The sequence below is a fragment of the Neomonachus schauinslandi genome, chromosome 15 (assembly GCF_002201575.2).
Source record: "Neomonachus schauinslandi chromosome 15, ASM220157v2, whole genome shotgun sequence".
Classification (NCBI taxonomy): Eukaryota; Metazoa; Chordata; class Mammalia; order Carnivora; family Phocidae; genus Neomonachus; species Neomonachus schauinslandi.
The window spans coordinates 58,981,576-58,995,642 of record NC_058417.1 but is presented as its reverse complement, the minus strand read 5'-3'; the positions used below and the strand labels follow the sequence as shown (position 1 = coordinate 58,995,642).

General features: G+C 56.8%; 1 protein-coding gene across 1 annotated transcript; it reads left to right on the top strand.

Annotated features, from left to right (window-relative positions):
• Positions 1-22: 22 nt before the first annotated feature.
• RFNG (RFNG O-fucosylpeptide 3-beta-N-acetylglucosaminyltransferase) lies at positions 23-3,916 on the top strand. The gene is made up of 8 exons (XM_021680710.2): positions 23-223; positions 759-807; positions 1,302-1,404; positions 1,536-1,689; positions 1,928-2,016; positions 2,114-2,279; positions 2,821-2,906; positions 2,994-3,916. The coding sequence occupies exons 1-8, from the start codon at positions 23-25 to the stop codon at positions 3,073-3,075; spliced, it is 930 nt and encodes a 309-aa protein (XP_021536385.2). The 3' UTR covers positions 3,076-3,916.
• Positions 3,917-14,067: the final 10,151 nt, after the last annotated feature.

Sequence of the window (14,067 nt, the reverse complement as noted above, 5' to 3'; positions counted from 1 at the left end):
GCTGCTGCTGCCGCTGCCCCGCATGCCGGCGCCGGCGCCGGCCCCCGCCCCGGCCCCGGCTCCGACTCCGGGCCCCGGCCGGCGGCCGTCCCCCGCCCGACCCGCCACCGCCCCCCGCCTGCGGCCTGACGACGTCTTCATCGCTGTCAAGACCACCCAGAAGAACCACGGGCCACGACTGGGGCTGCTACTGAGCACCTGGATCTCCCGGGCCCGCCAACAGGTGGGCCTCGCCCCGGGATCCCCGATCTCGGCACCCCTGCCCCAGGATCCCCGGCCCCGAGACCCCCATCCCCCGGATCCCCCAGCCAGGATCCCGACCCCGGACTGCAAACGTCCGCGACCCCTGGCACCCCTGTCCCGGCAAGGGCTGCCCCAGGGACCCCATCTCCGGGACCCCCATCTACTGCTGTGTCCCCAGAGTGATGGCCAGACCCCTGCTCTGAGTCTGTGGGGACCCAGGCCCGGCGCCCCTCCTACCTGGGTGGGTTCTCTCAGCTTACACTGGACCAGGACCCCACAGACATCCCGTGAGAGCAGGCCTGGTCCCAGCCGCACCAGGAGACGCCAGGGACAGTAGCAGGCAGTCGCTGGGACGCCACCCTCCCCTCTCCCTCATCCCAACCCCAAGGGTCCAGGCCCGTCTTGGGCACCCTCTTCTCATCCCGAAGCTCCAGCTATGAAGCTCAGCTCACTCTCTGGCATCTCTGCGGTTGCATCCTGATCCACCTGGGGTCTCACAGGTTGTCTCTCCCCAGACATTCATCTTCACGGACGGGGATGACCCTGAGCTACAACTCCAGGGAGGTGAGTGCACTCCCCAGCTCAGCGTGCACCAGGGCCCCTCACGTATCTTTTGGTGCAGTGATACCTGTCTCCCTGATGTGTACAGAGGCCCAGGGCTTAAGTCACTTGCCCAGAGTCACATAGCTGGTAGAGCCAGGATGCCCACCTGCCACCAGCCCAGCAGCCAGGGCCCCACCCTGCCAGCCGGGCTCTGCCTCCCACAGCCCCTGGCAGGCTTCCCAGGGCCTCAGGCTGGAGCCGCGGTCCCTGAAGACGCTCCCTCTTGGCAGCCCCACTTAAGGCACGTGTCCTCAACCCTGGGGTGGCTTTACACTCATGGGATTCCAAATGGTTGTCACCTGTCTGGGCCCTGTGGGTCAGCAACAAGTTCAGCAAGTGAGGCCAGGCCTGGGGGCTTTGAGCAGGGCGAGATGGCAAGGCCCTCCGGACAGCCACATTTTGCCCTGATCGCCGTGGGGTGGCCCTCACACTTCCCTGGTTTCTCCAACCCACAGGCAGCCACGTCATCAATACCAACTGCTCGGCCGTGCACACTCGCCAGGCATTGTGCTGCAAGATGTCCGTGGAGTACGACACGTTCATCGAGTCGAAACGCAAGTGTGTGGTGGCCACACCCCGGTGCCCCCGGGAGAGCCCAGGGCTGAGGCCGGGCCCGCACACCTGGGCCAGGGGTGGAGGCAGCCACCTGCACCAGCCCCTCACTCGTGAGCATTCCACACCGCCCCCAGGTGGTTCTGCCACGTGGATGATGACAACTACGTGAACCCCAGAGGCCTGTTCCGGCTGCTATCCAGCTTCTCGCCCAGTCAGGACGTCTACCTGGGGCGGCCCAGCCTGGACCACCCCATCGAGGCCTCCGAGAGAGTCCAGGGAGGGGGCACTGTGAGTGCTGAGCCGGGGAGCGGCGGCTGAGAGAGGGGAGACCCCGGCGGGGAAGGGCCGCAGGGGCAGGTGTCTGACCCATCCCGGGGCTGGGGGCGCTTCAGGACGTGCTGCGGGAGGAGCTGGGGCCCCGGGGGACCCATCCTCTTGTGCCCTGGGCACTCCTGCCACTTGTGTGGCGAGCCGCTGATGGGCCGCTCGAGGACGACACCCTGCCTGGCACCTTGCTCCTCCTCAGGTGACCACTGTCAGGTTCTGGTTCGCCACGGGTGGGGCCGGGTTCTGCCTGAGCAGAGGCCTCGCGCTGAAGATGAGCCCCTGGGCCAGGTGAGCGTGGGGGTGCCGGCTGCCTGGGCTGGGAGGCCCGGGGTGGTGGTGCCGAGGCCTGAGGAGGCCCTGACCCGCTTCCCTGGCCCCCCACCAGTCTGGGCAGCTTCATGAGCACAGCCGAGCGGGTGCGGCTGCCGGATGACTGCACAGTGGGCTACATCGTGGAGGGGCTGCTGGGCGCTCGCCTGCTGCCTAGCTCGCTCTTCCATTCCCACCTGGAGAACCTGCAGAGGCTGCCGCCTGACGCCGTGCTGCAGCAGGTACGGCCCCTGGGCGCTCCTGGGGCCTCGCCCCCCACCTGCCCCCGAGGCGCCTGGCCCTTCACCCAGATCCCAGGCCAGATCACCAGCGCTCAGGGAGGCGTTCCCAGCCCCGCAGCGAACTTGCTGCAGACCCTGCACGTGGCCTGCTGGGACCCAGGGGCCTGGGTGTGGGGGATCGTCTGTGAGGCGCAGCCTCGGTGCTTTCCCAAGCCGACGGGCCTAGGGCAGCCGGGCAGCTGGGCAGCCGCCGAGGTGGGGACTGTGGTCACAGGGCCGGCCGCAGAGAGGGACGGGCGGCTTGGGCAGGGGCGCCCCGGCATGTGCACCAGCCACCCTCCTGAGGTGTCTCCCATGTTGGCTGCACTTCTCACGCTTCCACGTTGTTCCCGAGCCTGCCCCCGGGGGCCTGGGGGTGGGGGGAGGGGGCGGTCCTGCCCTGGGGGGCCCCGGAAGCCAGAGGCACAGCAGCCTCTCCTGGTTTGACTCCGGAGGCGGGCAGAGGGTGTGGGGGTCCTGGGAGAATGACATGCCCCCCCAGGTCACCTTGAGCTACGGGGGTCCAGAGAACCCACATAATGTGGTGAATGTGGCCGGAGGCTTCAGCCTGCAGCAGGACCCCACACGGTGAGTGGGCAGGGGGGAGGGGCTCTGACGCCAGCCTCCCACAACACCCATACCCCAGCAGGCCTGACCTCCACGTTTCCTTCCCAGGTTCAAGTCTGTCCATTGCCTTCTCTACCCGGACACGGATTGGTGTCCTGTGCACAAGCAGAGTGACCTCGTTTCTCGGTGACCCTGGGTTCCCAGCCCAGGGAACAGGAGCGTGCTGACCCCTCCAGGCCTCAGCTCTCCCAGCTGGCCACAGCCACGTCCAGGGAGATGGGGGCTCCCTGCAGGCCTGACCAGGCTCTCTGGGAGAGCTGCTTGCCCCACCCAGGGGTCCAGGCTGTGCAGTGTGCAGGCTGCCCCAGAAGGCAGAAGGGGGAGATGCTGCTCGTCCTCTCGGCCCAGCCCCTGAGGTGTGCCCCCACGCGAAAGGTGTCTACCCTAGGACCTAGGGGCCTGGGAGGAGGCTGGCATCCGGCTCCCAGGGCTCCATCCTGCCCTCCTCACCCTGCTGGAGAGGGGGTTCCACGTAGACTGGGCTCCCTGAGTGGGATCCTGGCCAGGGTCGCACACGGGATCCGTCAGCTGGCCATCAGGGAGCACAGAGGCTTCACCTGCAGGCCTGGGGCGGAAGAGCCACCCTCCCCCCACCAGGCTTGGTGCCCGGCCAGAGCGTCGTAGTCTCTGAGGGAGCTGCTGTAAGGACTCAGGCCTCTGGCCAGCGGGGCTCGGGGCATAGCCTACTCCAAGCCAGGGCATCTCCGTCCGGAGGCCGCTTCACCAGGTCCCCTTGGCCAAGGTCTTTTTATTTCCTCACTCTGACCCACCACTTAGTACTCCCCCCCAAGTCCAAAAAGGAGCAGGGCCCTTTTGTTTGGGGCTCTCTGCAGTGTGGCGCCCCATCCCAGCCGCTGACCCACCTTAACTGTGCCTTTCCACGGAGGAGAGAGCAGAGCGAGGGGACTCAGCACTTTGGTTCTGGGCCCTTGCTGTGCCATTGCCAGAAATGAATAAAGGCTTGATTGTTACTCTGTTTGGCTCACTGGCTTAGAGGACCCGCACAGCACCTGGCCGCTCAGCTCCTGACAGGGCCTCCAGCTGCTGCCCCAGGGAGGCTCCATCCAGGCAAATCTGCATCCCTTACAGCCCTGCTAGCCAAGCCTTAGCTGCCCACGGGACTCTTCTGTGTGAGCCCAAGCACATAGCCAGGGTTTGGGAGAGGGGTCCCGCGGCGAACGATGAACATGGCGCAAACCTGTCCCGGGAGGATGGCCTTCCTGTTACGCTTGCTTTCTCAGCACACCAGACAAGTAGTGGGGGGGGGTGCACGCAGACACGCGCAGGTGCGCACGTATGTAAGTGGCGGTGTGCATGGGCGCGTGTGGGTGTGGGTATGTGCCTGGCTGTGCGTGAGTGTGTGGACGTGAGTCTGGCTGTGCACGAGTGTGCGTACGTGTGTGGCTGTATGTGAGTGTGTGCCTGGCCGTGCTTGAGTGAGCTGTGGGGGTGTGTGCAGATGGTGTGTGTGTAGGGCAGGCAGGCAATGCCCAAATAAGCAGCTTGGAGTCAGCATGGGCTGGTTTCTGTGTATGATTCGACGGCGCACGACCAGGAGGAAAACACATCCGAAGGTCACCTGGAGTTGAGCATCATGGGTTTCAGAGCCCGGGGCTGCCAACAGTCAGGGCTGGGAGAGGAATACCGGGGGTCCTAACAAGCGTAAGGAGTGGTGAATTTCAGCAAGCCTGAAACCTCACCTCGAGGACAGCACATCCTTGACACGGGCCGAAGAAATGTCTCGGCAACAGTGAAGGGATCCACGGCAGAAAGGGGCACCCAATCTCAGCCCTGGGCCAGCGCCTCCCTGTGTGGTCCACAGCCCGCCTCCTGTGGACGTGGGTGTGCTCGATGCTCCCTCCGTGGCAGACAAGGGCGTTCCCTTATCCCTCCTTCCTGAGCCTTCATAACACCCCTCCCCTCAGCCTGGGCTGTGCCTGCACGCGGTGTCCTGGGAGGGCGGGGTGGGGTAGGGGACGTGCTGACCAGCAGAGGGAGGGTCTGCAGAGGAGTGGTGGGTTATGCCCGAGGACGGTGAGCAGGTTTCTGGCTCTTCTCAGGGCCACGTGTCTCCAGAAGAGTGGTTCGGTGTGCATTGCCCTAGGATGGAAAATCGCGTCCACTCTACCTCTGTTCTGTCTACACTGGACTTACCGTTTCAGACACCATCAGGTATGAAATGGTCACTCTGCTCTCTAAACCCATTCTCCGGGGTTGGATTCGCCATGGGTTTGTGAGCCAAGCCTCTTCCATTTCTCCGTCTCTGGCTGGGGTCTAAGTTCACGTCCACTTACTTGGGCCTTCTCAAGGTAGGACTGGCCACAGCACAGCTGTTCTGTGTTGTTGGACTCAGGTTATGAACTTTCCCAACGAGCAATTTTCCTCTTTGCTTCAAACATCTGTCCCCAGGCACATGGTCCCACCTCTCGGGTCTTCTGTGGAGAGCCCCTGGCAGTCCCAGCCGCACGCCGCCGCAGACCGAGCGAGCTTGGGGCTGCAGGGGACCATCAGCGTAGAGGGTCAGACGGGAACCGGAGGCAGCTGGAACCTCAGACTGGGAATGGAGCCTGAGGACGGACAGATGTGGGCTCCAGGAGTCCAGGGTGGAGGGGAGGGAGAAGCCGGCCAGGGTCCTCGGAGAGGGATGCTGTTAGACCCCAAAGCAGCAAGTTGGCACAGGACCCAGGTCACTTGGGAGGGGTTTGTGGCAGGTTGCCAGGCACGGTCCCTGCTCAGCTCCCCCCTCACACCCCCGGACGTGGAGCATGCCGCAGTCCCCCAAGACTGGGGCACTGGCTGAACCTCCCAGACCCCAGCCCACTCAGGCCACCTGCCTCTCATCAGATTGGCCCAAATTGCCCCTCCCCTGGCTCCTGGAGCTCTAGGCTGGACCACCTCAGAGGCCTAGACCCCCCTCATCGGGTCAGGAGGAACAGTCGTCCCCGGACCCCCGGTGCCCTCCAAGGGGAGGTGGGACTGGCCGGCTTCCTGAGCTGCATGGTCTGCCAGACCAGCTGGTGCCTTTGTTTTTCAGAGAGGAAAAAAAAGCCTGGAAAGAAACACCAAAATGTTTAATTGTCTCTGAAAAATGCAAAAAATGGTAAAATGGATTTTTCTCTTTCCCCTTTACGGTATTTTACACATAACAAAGTATGTCTTATAATGGACATGCAGTAGATGTATCATCAGAAAAAGTTAAAATTTTGTAAATTAAGTTTAAAAATTCAATTGTGTGTCCTTGGACCTCCGTCTAACATTTTTTGAACGAGTATTTAATAAGCATCAGGACACCCCGTGTCACCGCAGACCGGGCCCCAGGCTAGCCCTGGAGGGATGGTGACCCGCCGAGCAGGCCAGCTGCTGCAGGCTGTGGGGGGGGGGTGGTTTGGGGTGAACGGGAGCAGCTGCTGATGGGTGTGGGCTTTCCTAGGGCAATGAAACACCCTTGATCCCCACTGGAAGCTTGGGTATTTGCAAATTGGCCCACTTGATAACAGCTGTTTGTAATCCTAAGATAGTACTTACTTTCCTGGTCATTTGAAGACAGGTGAAGACTTGTGCATCCCCAGCTGAGGTGGAACTAGGCGAGGCCCTGCCTCAGAGTCCTGAGGATGAAGGGGGTGGGGATGGGGGCAAATGGCTCCAGTTCTGGGGCCCAAGGCTCAGGTGTGAATCCCCACTCCTGGCAAGTGCACACAACACTTCTGAGCCTCGTTTTCTCTTTTGTCAAATAGAATCTGCCAGGGGGCGCCTGGGTGGCTCAGTCGTTAAGCGTCTGCCTTCGGCTCAGGTCATGGTCCCGGGGTCCTGGGATCGAGCCCCGCATCGGGCTCCCTGCTCCGCGGGAAGCCCGCTTCTCCCTCTCCCACTCCCCCTGCTTGTGTTCCCTCTCTCGCTGTCTCTCTCTCTCTGTCAAATAAATAAATAAAATCTTTAAAAAAAAATAGAATCTGCCAGAATGAATTGTTTCTCGATTCCCAGGGTTCTTACCTACGTCAAGTGTGTGTGACGCCCGCGTGCATCTCATCTAAGAGCATTGGCTCAGCCTCAGCTAACTCGGTATTTGCGGTGACTTCGTCCCACCGTGAATAACAGGGATTAACCCTGTTCTGGGATCAGGTAGTCGTGGTGGTTACACAACTCTGCGAATATAATAAAAACCACAGAACTGTACATTTCAACTCCGTACACTTTTTGATGCAAATGATGTCTCAATAGAGACGTTGTTTAGAAAGTGAGCCAAGATGAGATTCAGAATTGGAGTGGGCCCATATTTATTACATAATTTAAATGCATTAACAAAAAGCCTTCCCACAAAGAAATACCCAGGATCAGGTGGTTTCACTGGAAAATTCTGTCGAACATTCAAGGAAGGAGTAACATCAACATTACACAAAGCCTTCCCGAAAATAGGCTAGAAGACGACATTTTCCCTCATTTTGTGAGCCTAGTATAACTCTGGCACCAAACTCAGACAAACACATTACAAAAAAGTTGACCAGCTGGGGCGCCTGGGTGGCTCAGTTGGTTAAGCGTCTGCCTTCGGCTCAGGTCATGATCTCAGGGTCCTGGGATCGAGTCCTGCATCGGGTTCCCTGCTCAGTGCAGAGCCTGCATCTCCCTCTCCCTCTGCCACTCCCTCTGCTTGTGCTCTTCTATCTCTCTGTCAAATAAATAAATAAATAAAATCTTAAAAAAAAAAAGTTGACCAGCTGAATCTAAACTTTATATGCACATGCTTAGCACGTGGGGTCTAAAGAGCAATCCTGGAAAAGAACAAAGTTGAAGGACTTCAAGACCTACCGTGGAGCGACAGTATGGAGAGAGCACGGCGCTGACGCGTGGTCCACACAGACGCCGAGGCCCCGGAGCAGAGCCCAGACACAGGGACACACGCGCACCGTCACAGGGGTCCCAGTAAAGTCCCCAGAGCAATCCAGTGGGGGAAAAGTCTTTTCAACAAATCCTGCCAGAATCAGTCTATGCATTAATTTGTTTTTACTTGGAAAAAAAAAAGCCAGCCCGGCGTGTCAGTCAGGATGGGCTTGGCGGTGGTGCAGGAAGGACTAAGTCCTAAACGTGCATTTGTTCACATGACACGGTGATTGCGTTGGGTCAGGAACCCAGGGCGCTTCTACCTTTGGGGCCCACCATCTGTGTTTCCAAGTCGCCCCGGCATCATCGGGTAAAACAGAGGCAGAAAGAAGTGTGATGAGCACCCGAGGCTCAGCACCCGAGCCCAGAAGGGACACAGAGTCCTCTTCCCACATTTCACTGGCTCGATGGGAGGGAAGCTTGGAAGTGTGGAGAAGCCCTTAGGTTTGGCGACTACCCATGATGTGGGACACTGAGCAGACTGGACGGAGGGAGCAGAAGCCCCCGGGGCTCTGATGGTGTTCTGGCGGGGTGGGGGGAGGGTGGCAGGGGGCTTCTTATGAAACACCTGTTACTTGTTATTACCAGACACACAAACTTCTGTTTTCAGCCAGTGGTAACCACCTTGTTCTCGGCCAAGTTTTCCTGATGGGGAATGTGAAGCTGGCTCTGGGAGCAGAAGAAAGAAGAAGGAATAGGGAAAAGGCAGGGTACAGAGGCCAGGCCCCTCAGCTCGCAGCTCCTGACACACACGGGGCACGGGGGCAGCCGTCTTCTGTCTTCTCCGAGGAGGGGACGCCAGCACCACATTTTGAAAGCTCAGTTGTGGGGAGTCACCGCGGTGAGGAGGGGTCTCCACGGGGTCCTGGCCTCCGTACAGGGGTGCGCCGGCTTGGGTTCCCATGCCCTGCCCACAGCCACCATCTCCAGGTAGCTTCCCACCACCTGTGCTGGTCCCAGGGCCCGCCCGCTCCGCACCCCAGACCTCGTTGCCCCCTGGTCCGGCCGGTGGCCTTTCCTGAGCCTCAGTGACGTCCCTCCTCCCACCTGAGCCGGACCTCTGGCCCCACCAACCTCCTGGGGCCGCTTCCCAGCTATGCTCTGGCCAAGGCCCTGGAAGGGTAGGCAGTTCTCTGAGGGGTTCATGTAAGAAGATTGAGGGGCACCTGGGGGGCCCAGGCGGGTAAGTGTCCAGGCCTTGATCTCAGCTTACATCTTGATCTCGGGGTCATGTGTTCAAGCCCCACGTTGGGCTCCATGCTGGGTGTGGAGCCTACTTTAAATAAAATAAAATAATAAAATAAAATAATAAAATAATAAAATTAATAAAATAAAATAATAAAAGCTTGAAGCCACACAGAGCGGCCTTGGGCCCCTAACCTGTCCCCATCTTCCCCCTGCCCAGGAGAAAGGAGCAAAAACCCCAGAATGCACAGCGTTGGGAGGCCCCCCAGGCACCACCCCCCCCTCCTCTGAGGGCAGCTGTCCGTCCCGCCTCCCCCCCTCCCCCGTCCCCTCTTCCTGCTCACCACCCTTCCTTTTCCTTCCCTTCCTTTCATCTGTGTTTTTTCTTTCTTGGAAATTGTGCCAGGAATCACTTTCTCACTCCCCATTTGGGCCAGGCCGCCCCCCCTTTTTCATGCACTTGTTCCTTATAGCTCTGTCCTCTGCTCCCCACCCCTCCTGGAAACCATTCATGTGTTTCGGGATATAATTGTGTGTTTGTATTCTTGTAAAGTGTGTGTCATTTTTTAAAAAGGTTTTATTTATTTGAGAGAGAGTATGTGCAGGAGCAGGTGGGGGGCAGAGGCAGAAGCAGACTCCCCTCTGAGCAGGGAGCCCCACGCAGGACTCGATCCCAGGACCCTGGGATCATGACCCGAGCCCAAGGCAGACGCTTCACCGACGGAGCCACCCAGGTGCCCCAGTGTGTGTCATTTGGTACGCAGACATTCTTGTGCTTACTATCTGCATGGTGTGTCTTTTCCTTTCCATTTATTTGTAACGATCGTGAGCAGTCTGTAGACAGCATATGGTCTTGCTTTTATATTCGGGGTGATGATTTCTGCCTTCGACGTGTGTAGTCGGGTCAAGTTTGATGTAGTTACTGGTCTAGTTGGGTTCAAGTCCACCACTGGCAAGCAAATAGCTTTAGTGCTTTATTTCCTCATTTGGTTTCTCAGCCACATGTCCAAAAAGTATTTCGTTGGCACTGCACGGTTAACAATGCGCATCCTGAATTTATCAAACTTGGTTTGGGGTCAATATTAACCACTTCACAAATGTAATAACTTTGCAAGAGTAGAATTTCCTTTACCCTCATTCTCCTTTGGGCTGTTGTTTTACTTTTTACTTTTACATATGCCATTTCACAAGGATATTTTTTAAATATTTATTTATTTAAGTCATCTCTATACCACGTGGGGCTCAAACTCATGACCCTGAGATCAAGAGTCGCTTCCTCCTCTGACCAAGCCAGCCAGGCACCCCTCTTATTTTTATTTTATTTTATTTTATTTTATTTTTAAGATTTTATTTATTTATTCATGAGAGACAGAGAGGCAGAGGCAGAGGAAGAAGCAGGCTTCCCGCTGAGCAGGGAGCCCGACGCGGGGCTCGATCCCAGGACCCTGGGATCATGACCTGAGCAGAAGGCAGACGCCCAACGAATGAGCCACCCAGGCGCCCCTCACCCTCATTTTTTTAAGATGTTATTTTTAAGTCATCTCTACACCCAACCCGGAGCTCGAACTCACAACCCAGATCAAGAGTTGCGCACTCCACTGACTGAGCCCACCCGGCGACTCTTACCTCATTGCTGAGAGATATATTTGCTGCATCTAGAATTTCTGGATTGACAGATTTTTTTTTTCTTTTAGCACTTTGGAGATGTCATTTTACTGCCTCCTGGCCCCCTTGTTGGCTTATGAGGAGTCATCTTTCATGCTCCCAGTTCCCTCTGGGCAATGAGTGTTCCTCCTTTGGCCTCTTGCCACATCCTCCTTCTATCTTTGGTTTAATCAGATTGATAATGATGCACTTTGATGTCATTCTTTTTATACTTACCCTGCTTGGGGTTCGGTGAGCTCTGGAGTCTATGTTGATTATTTTAGTCAAATTTTGGGGATTTGGGGGCATTAGTTCTTCAGACATTCTTTGGTGCTATTCTCATTTTCTTCTTCTGGGAAGTCAATTACCTGCATGTTAGACCATTTATCTGACCCTCCCCTTATCCAGCGGGTCCTTGAGGGTCTATTCATTTTTATTTGGTCTTTTTGTTCTCTTTCTTCAGATCGGATCATTTCTACTGATCTGCCTTCAAGTTTAATGACTCTGTTTTCTGACACTTACAATTTCCTGTTAAACCTACCCAGCAAATTTTCTTTTAGTTATTGTACTTTTAAAGTCACAATTTCCATTTGATTCTTTTTTATAGTTTCCATTTCTATGATAAAATTTTCTATCTGCTCATCAAAATGTTATTTTCCCTTAATTTTTTGAACACATTTATAATAGGTGCTTTAAAGTCTTGTTTGGCAAATCAAGATAATTTTTGTTTTAGTTGGCTGCTTTTTCCTTGACTATGGGCAATGTTTTCCTGTTTCTTTTCATTCCTAGAAAATTTTCATTGTGTACTGGACATTACAGATGATATGCCATAGAAAGTCTGGGTTTTGTTATCTTTCTCTGAAGAGTGTTGGTTTTTGTTTTGTTTTGCAATTTAATTACTAATCATTTCGAACTTGTTTAGGTTTGGTTTTGTGCTTTATTGGGGTTATCTGTGGAAAACTCCTGGTGTTTCCCTGGGTCCTCTAACTTAGTGGGACTCAGCCTCCAAACTGTCTCCCCTGTATATTTTATTAGGGCTTTAGAGAGAGAAGAAAGAGTAAGCCTACCTCTAGTGGCCCCGACTCATAAGGAGGAGACTTTCCAGGTCATAGCTGGATGCCTAGGGCGTGAACTAGGTGTTGACGAGCTGTGTCCACTCTGGCTAGGCCAGAGCTCCCAGGTCCCCAGCACTACTACTGGTCTGTTCTGTCCTGAACCACTTTTGGGTGATCTCATCCTGCACATGTTCAGCCCAATCCTCAGTCATGCACTAGAAAGGAACCAGACAGAGACCACACACAGACTTGTGGGCACAGCCTCCTCCCCTCCCTGAAGATTCCAGCCCCTTCAGTTGCCTCAAACCCTGATCTGCCTCCGCTGCTTGGCGGGACCACGTGTTCTGCTTGGATTCTGGCTCCCTGCCCCTCAGTGAGCGTGTTATCCTAGGCAGAACATCTGTAGGTCTAACCTCAGGGGTTTCTATCCACCAAGGACGGAAGTCTTGTGCTGCCTATTATCCATTTCCAGGAAACAGTTACTGGGTATATTTCTCAAGCTCCATGGTTATTTACAGTGGGAATGCTAGTCTGGGAACCAGTTAAAACATCACCACTGGAAGCAAATGTGCATGATTTTTAGTCTATGGGGAGGACAGGGTGTTGTAAATCTCAGTCACTTGTTCAATTCGGATCCAAGGGCCAAGTTACAGTTGCTCCTGAGGAAGCACTAGCTGGTGGAAGGGTCTGGTGGGGTCTAAGGAGACAGAAATTCATCTTAGTTGGGCCAACTCCCCAGGGGGTGGTTGGCCTCCCCAGAGACACCGTAAGGGACGAGCCTCTCCCTGCATGGAGAGAGGCCGAGGGGTGTGAGGACCCCATGACTTGGCCTACAGACAAGAAACCCCTAGAAACCTCACCCCCAGAAAGTGACCCTGGACCCAACAGCTGGGCCCTCAGCTTCCAGACTTACAGTGCATGGGGCCTTGTGCCTGTAGGCTGGGGTCCACTCCCAAAGGGTGTGGGGACAGGCATAGGGAGGCAGCTTGCAGGCAGGAAGCTTGATGCCCCCGCCCCCTAATCCTGGGAGTAGCCCGGATGGCTTTTCCCAGGGTCATTGCCTCAGGCCACCTTGGGAAAGAGCTTACTAGGCTCTTGGCAAAGGAGATCTGCCGGCAGGCCCTCTCCCTACACCTTATACATTCGTTATCACCCCATTATATTGAGAGCAGGGGCCTGACACCTTTTCCCACCAGAGAAGCTGTCAGCTGAGGGCAGGCTCAGTCCCAAGGACCCAGGAGCTTTCGGGAAGGGGCCCCTGCCCAATAACCCTGACATCCAAGGCCTCCCTGTCATTCTCCAAGCCCCGGTGCCTGGCTGTGAAACAGTCGGCTTCTGAGAGGGCGGAGACCCACCCCCGGAGCGGGGCCAGGGGCCTGCAGGAGATGGTGAAGGCCGGCAGGGTGGGAATTCCCTGAGAAGGACCGAAACCTCCGCTGTGGTTCTGGCCTCCACGCCCAGCCGGCTCAGCCAGTGCCGGGCGCAATCCCCTCCGCAGACATCCCGCACTCTCCCTCTGAGGCTGGGGGGGGGGGGGGGGGCAGCGAGGGGTAAGGACTGGCCACCGTGGTGAAGAAAAGAATCGACGAGGTGTGGAGGTGTGGTTTGCAGCTGACATGCCAACCGGGGCAGTGTGTCCCGCGTGGCGAGACGAAGGCAGAATGCAGGGGCTGGCTCCCAGGTCCTCAAAGGAAACCTTGCAGGAACCCTTTCTCTGTGGTGCCCCAGCCTGAACACCCGTCCACAGAGGGGGTGTTCGAAGCGGGAGAGGCTGGGTGTTGAGCCCACAGACACCCCCAGGGCAAAGCCCTCCCCAAACTGAACTCTTGGGATGGCCTGAGCCCTGGATCCCACGCCCGGCCGGGAGCACAGAGGCCCAGGGGCGAGATCTGACCTGGAGTGTCTCATGTGATTTTATTTATTCATTTGTCAGAGAGACAGAGAGAGAGAGAAAGTAAGCACAAGCAGGGGGAGGGGCAGAGGGAGGCGCAGTCCCTGCCGAGCAGGGAGCCCGATGCGGGACTCGATCCCAGGACGCTGGGATCATGGACTGAGCCACCCAGAAGTGCCAATAAATAAATAAAATCTTAAAAAAAAAAAGAATGTGCCATTCATTCATTCATTCATTCATTCATTCCTCACTCCCCAGACACAGTTGGAAGCGCACTCTCTGCCCAGCGCTGGGGGAACAGAGGCGGACAGCGCACCATGCCCTCCCGGGGCTCAGGCTGTCGGGAGTCACAGAGCGGATATGGTGGGTGCAGGAGCCCAGAGGGGTGACCCTCAGAGAAGCTGACGTCCCAGCTCGGCTTCTTGGGCCCAGATGCCAAGATGGTGGGCGGAGCAAAGAGCCAAGCAGGCAG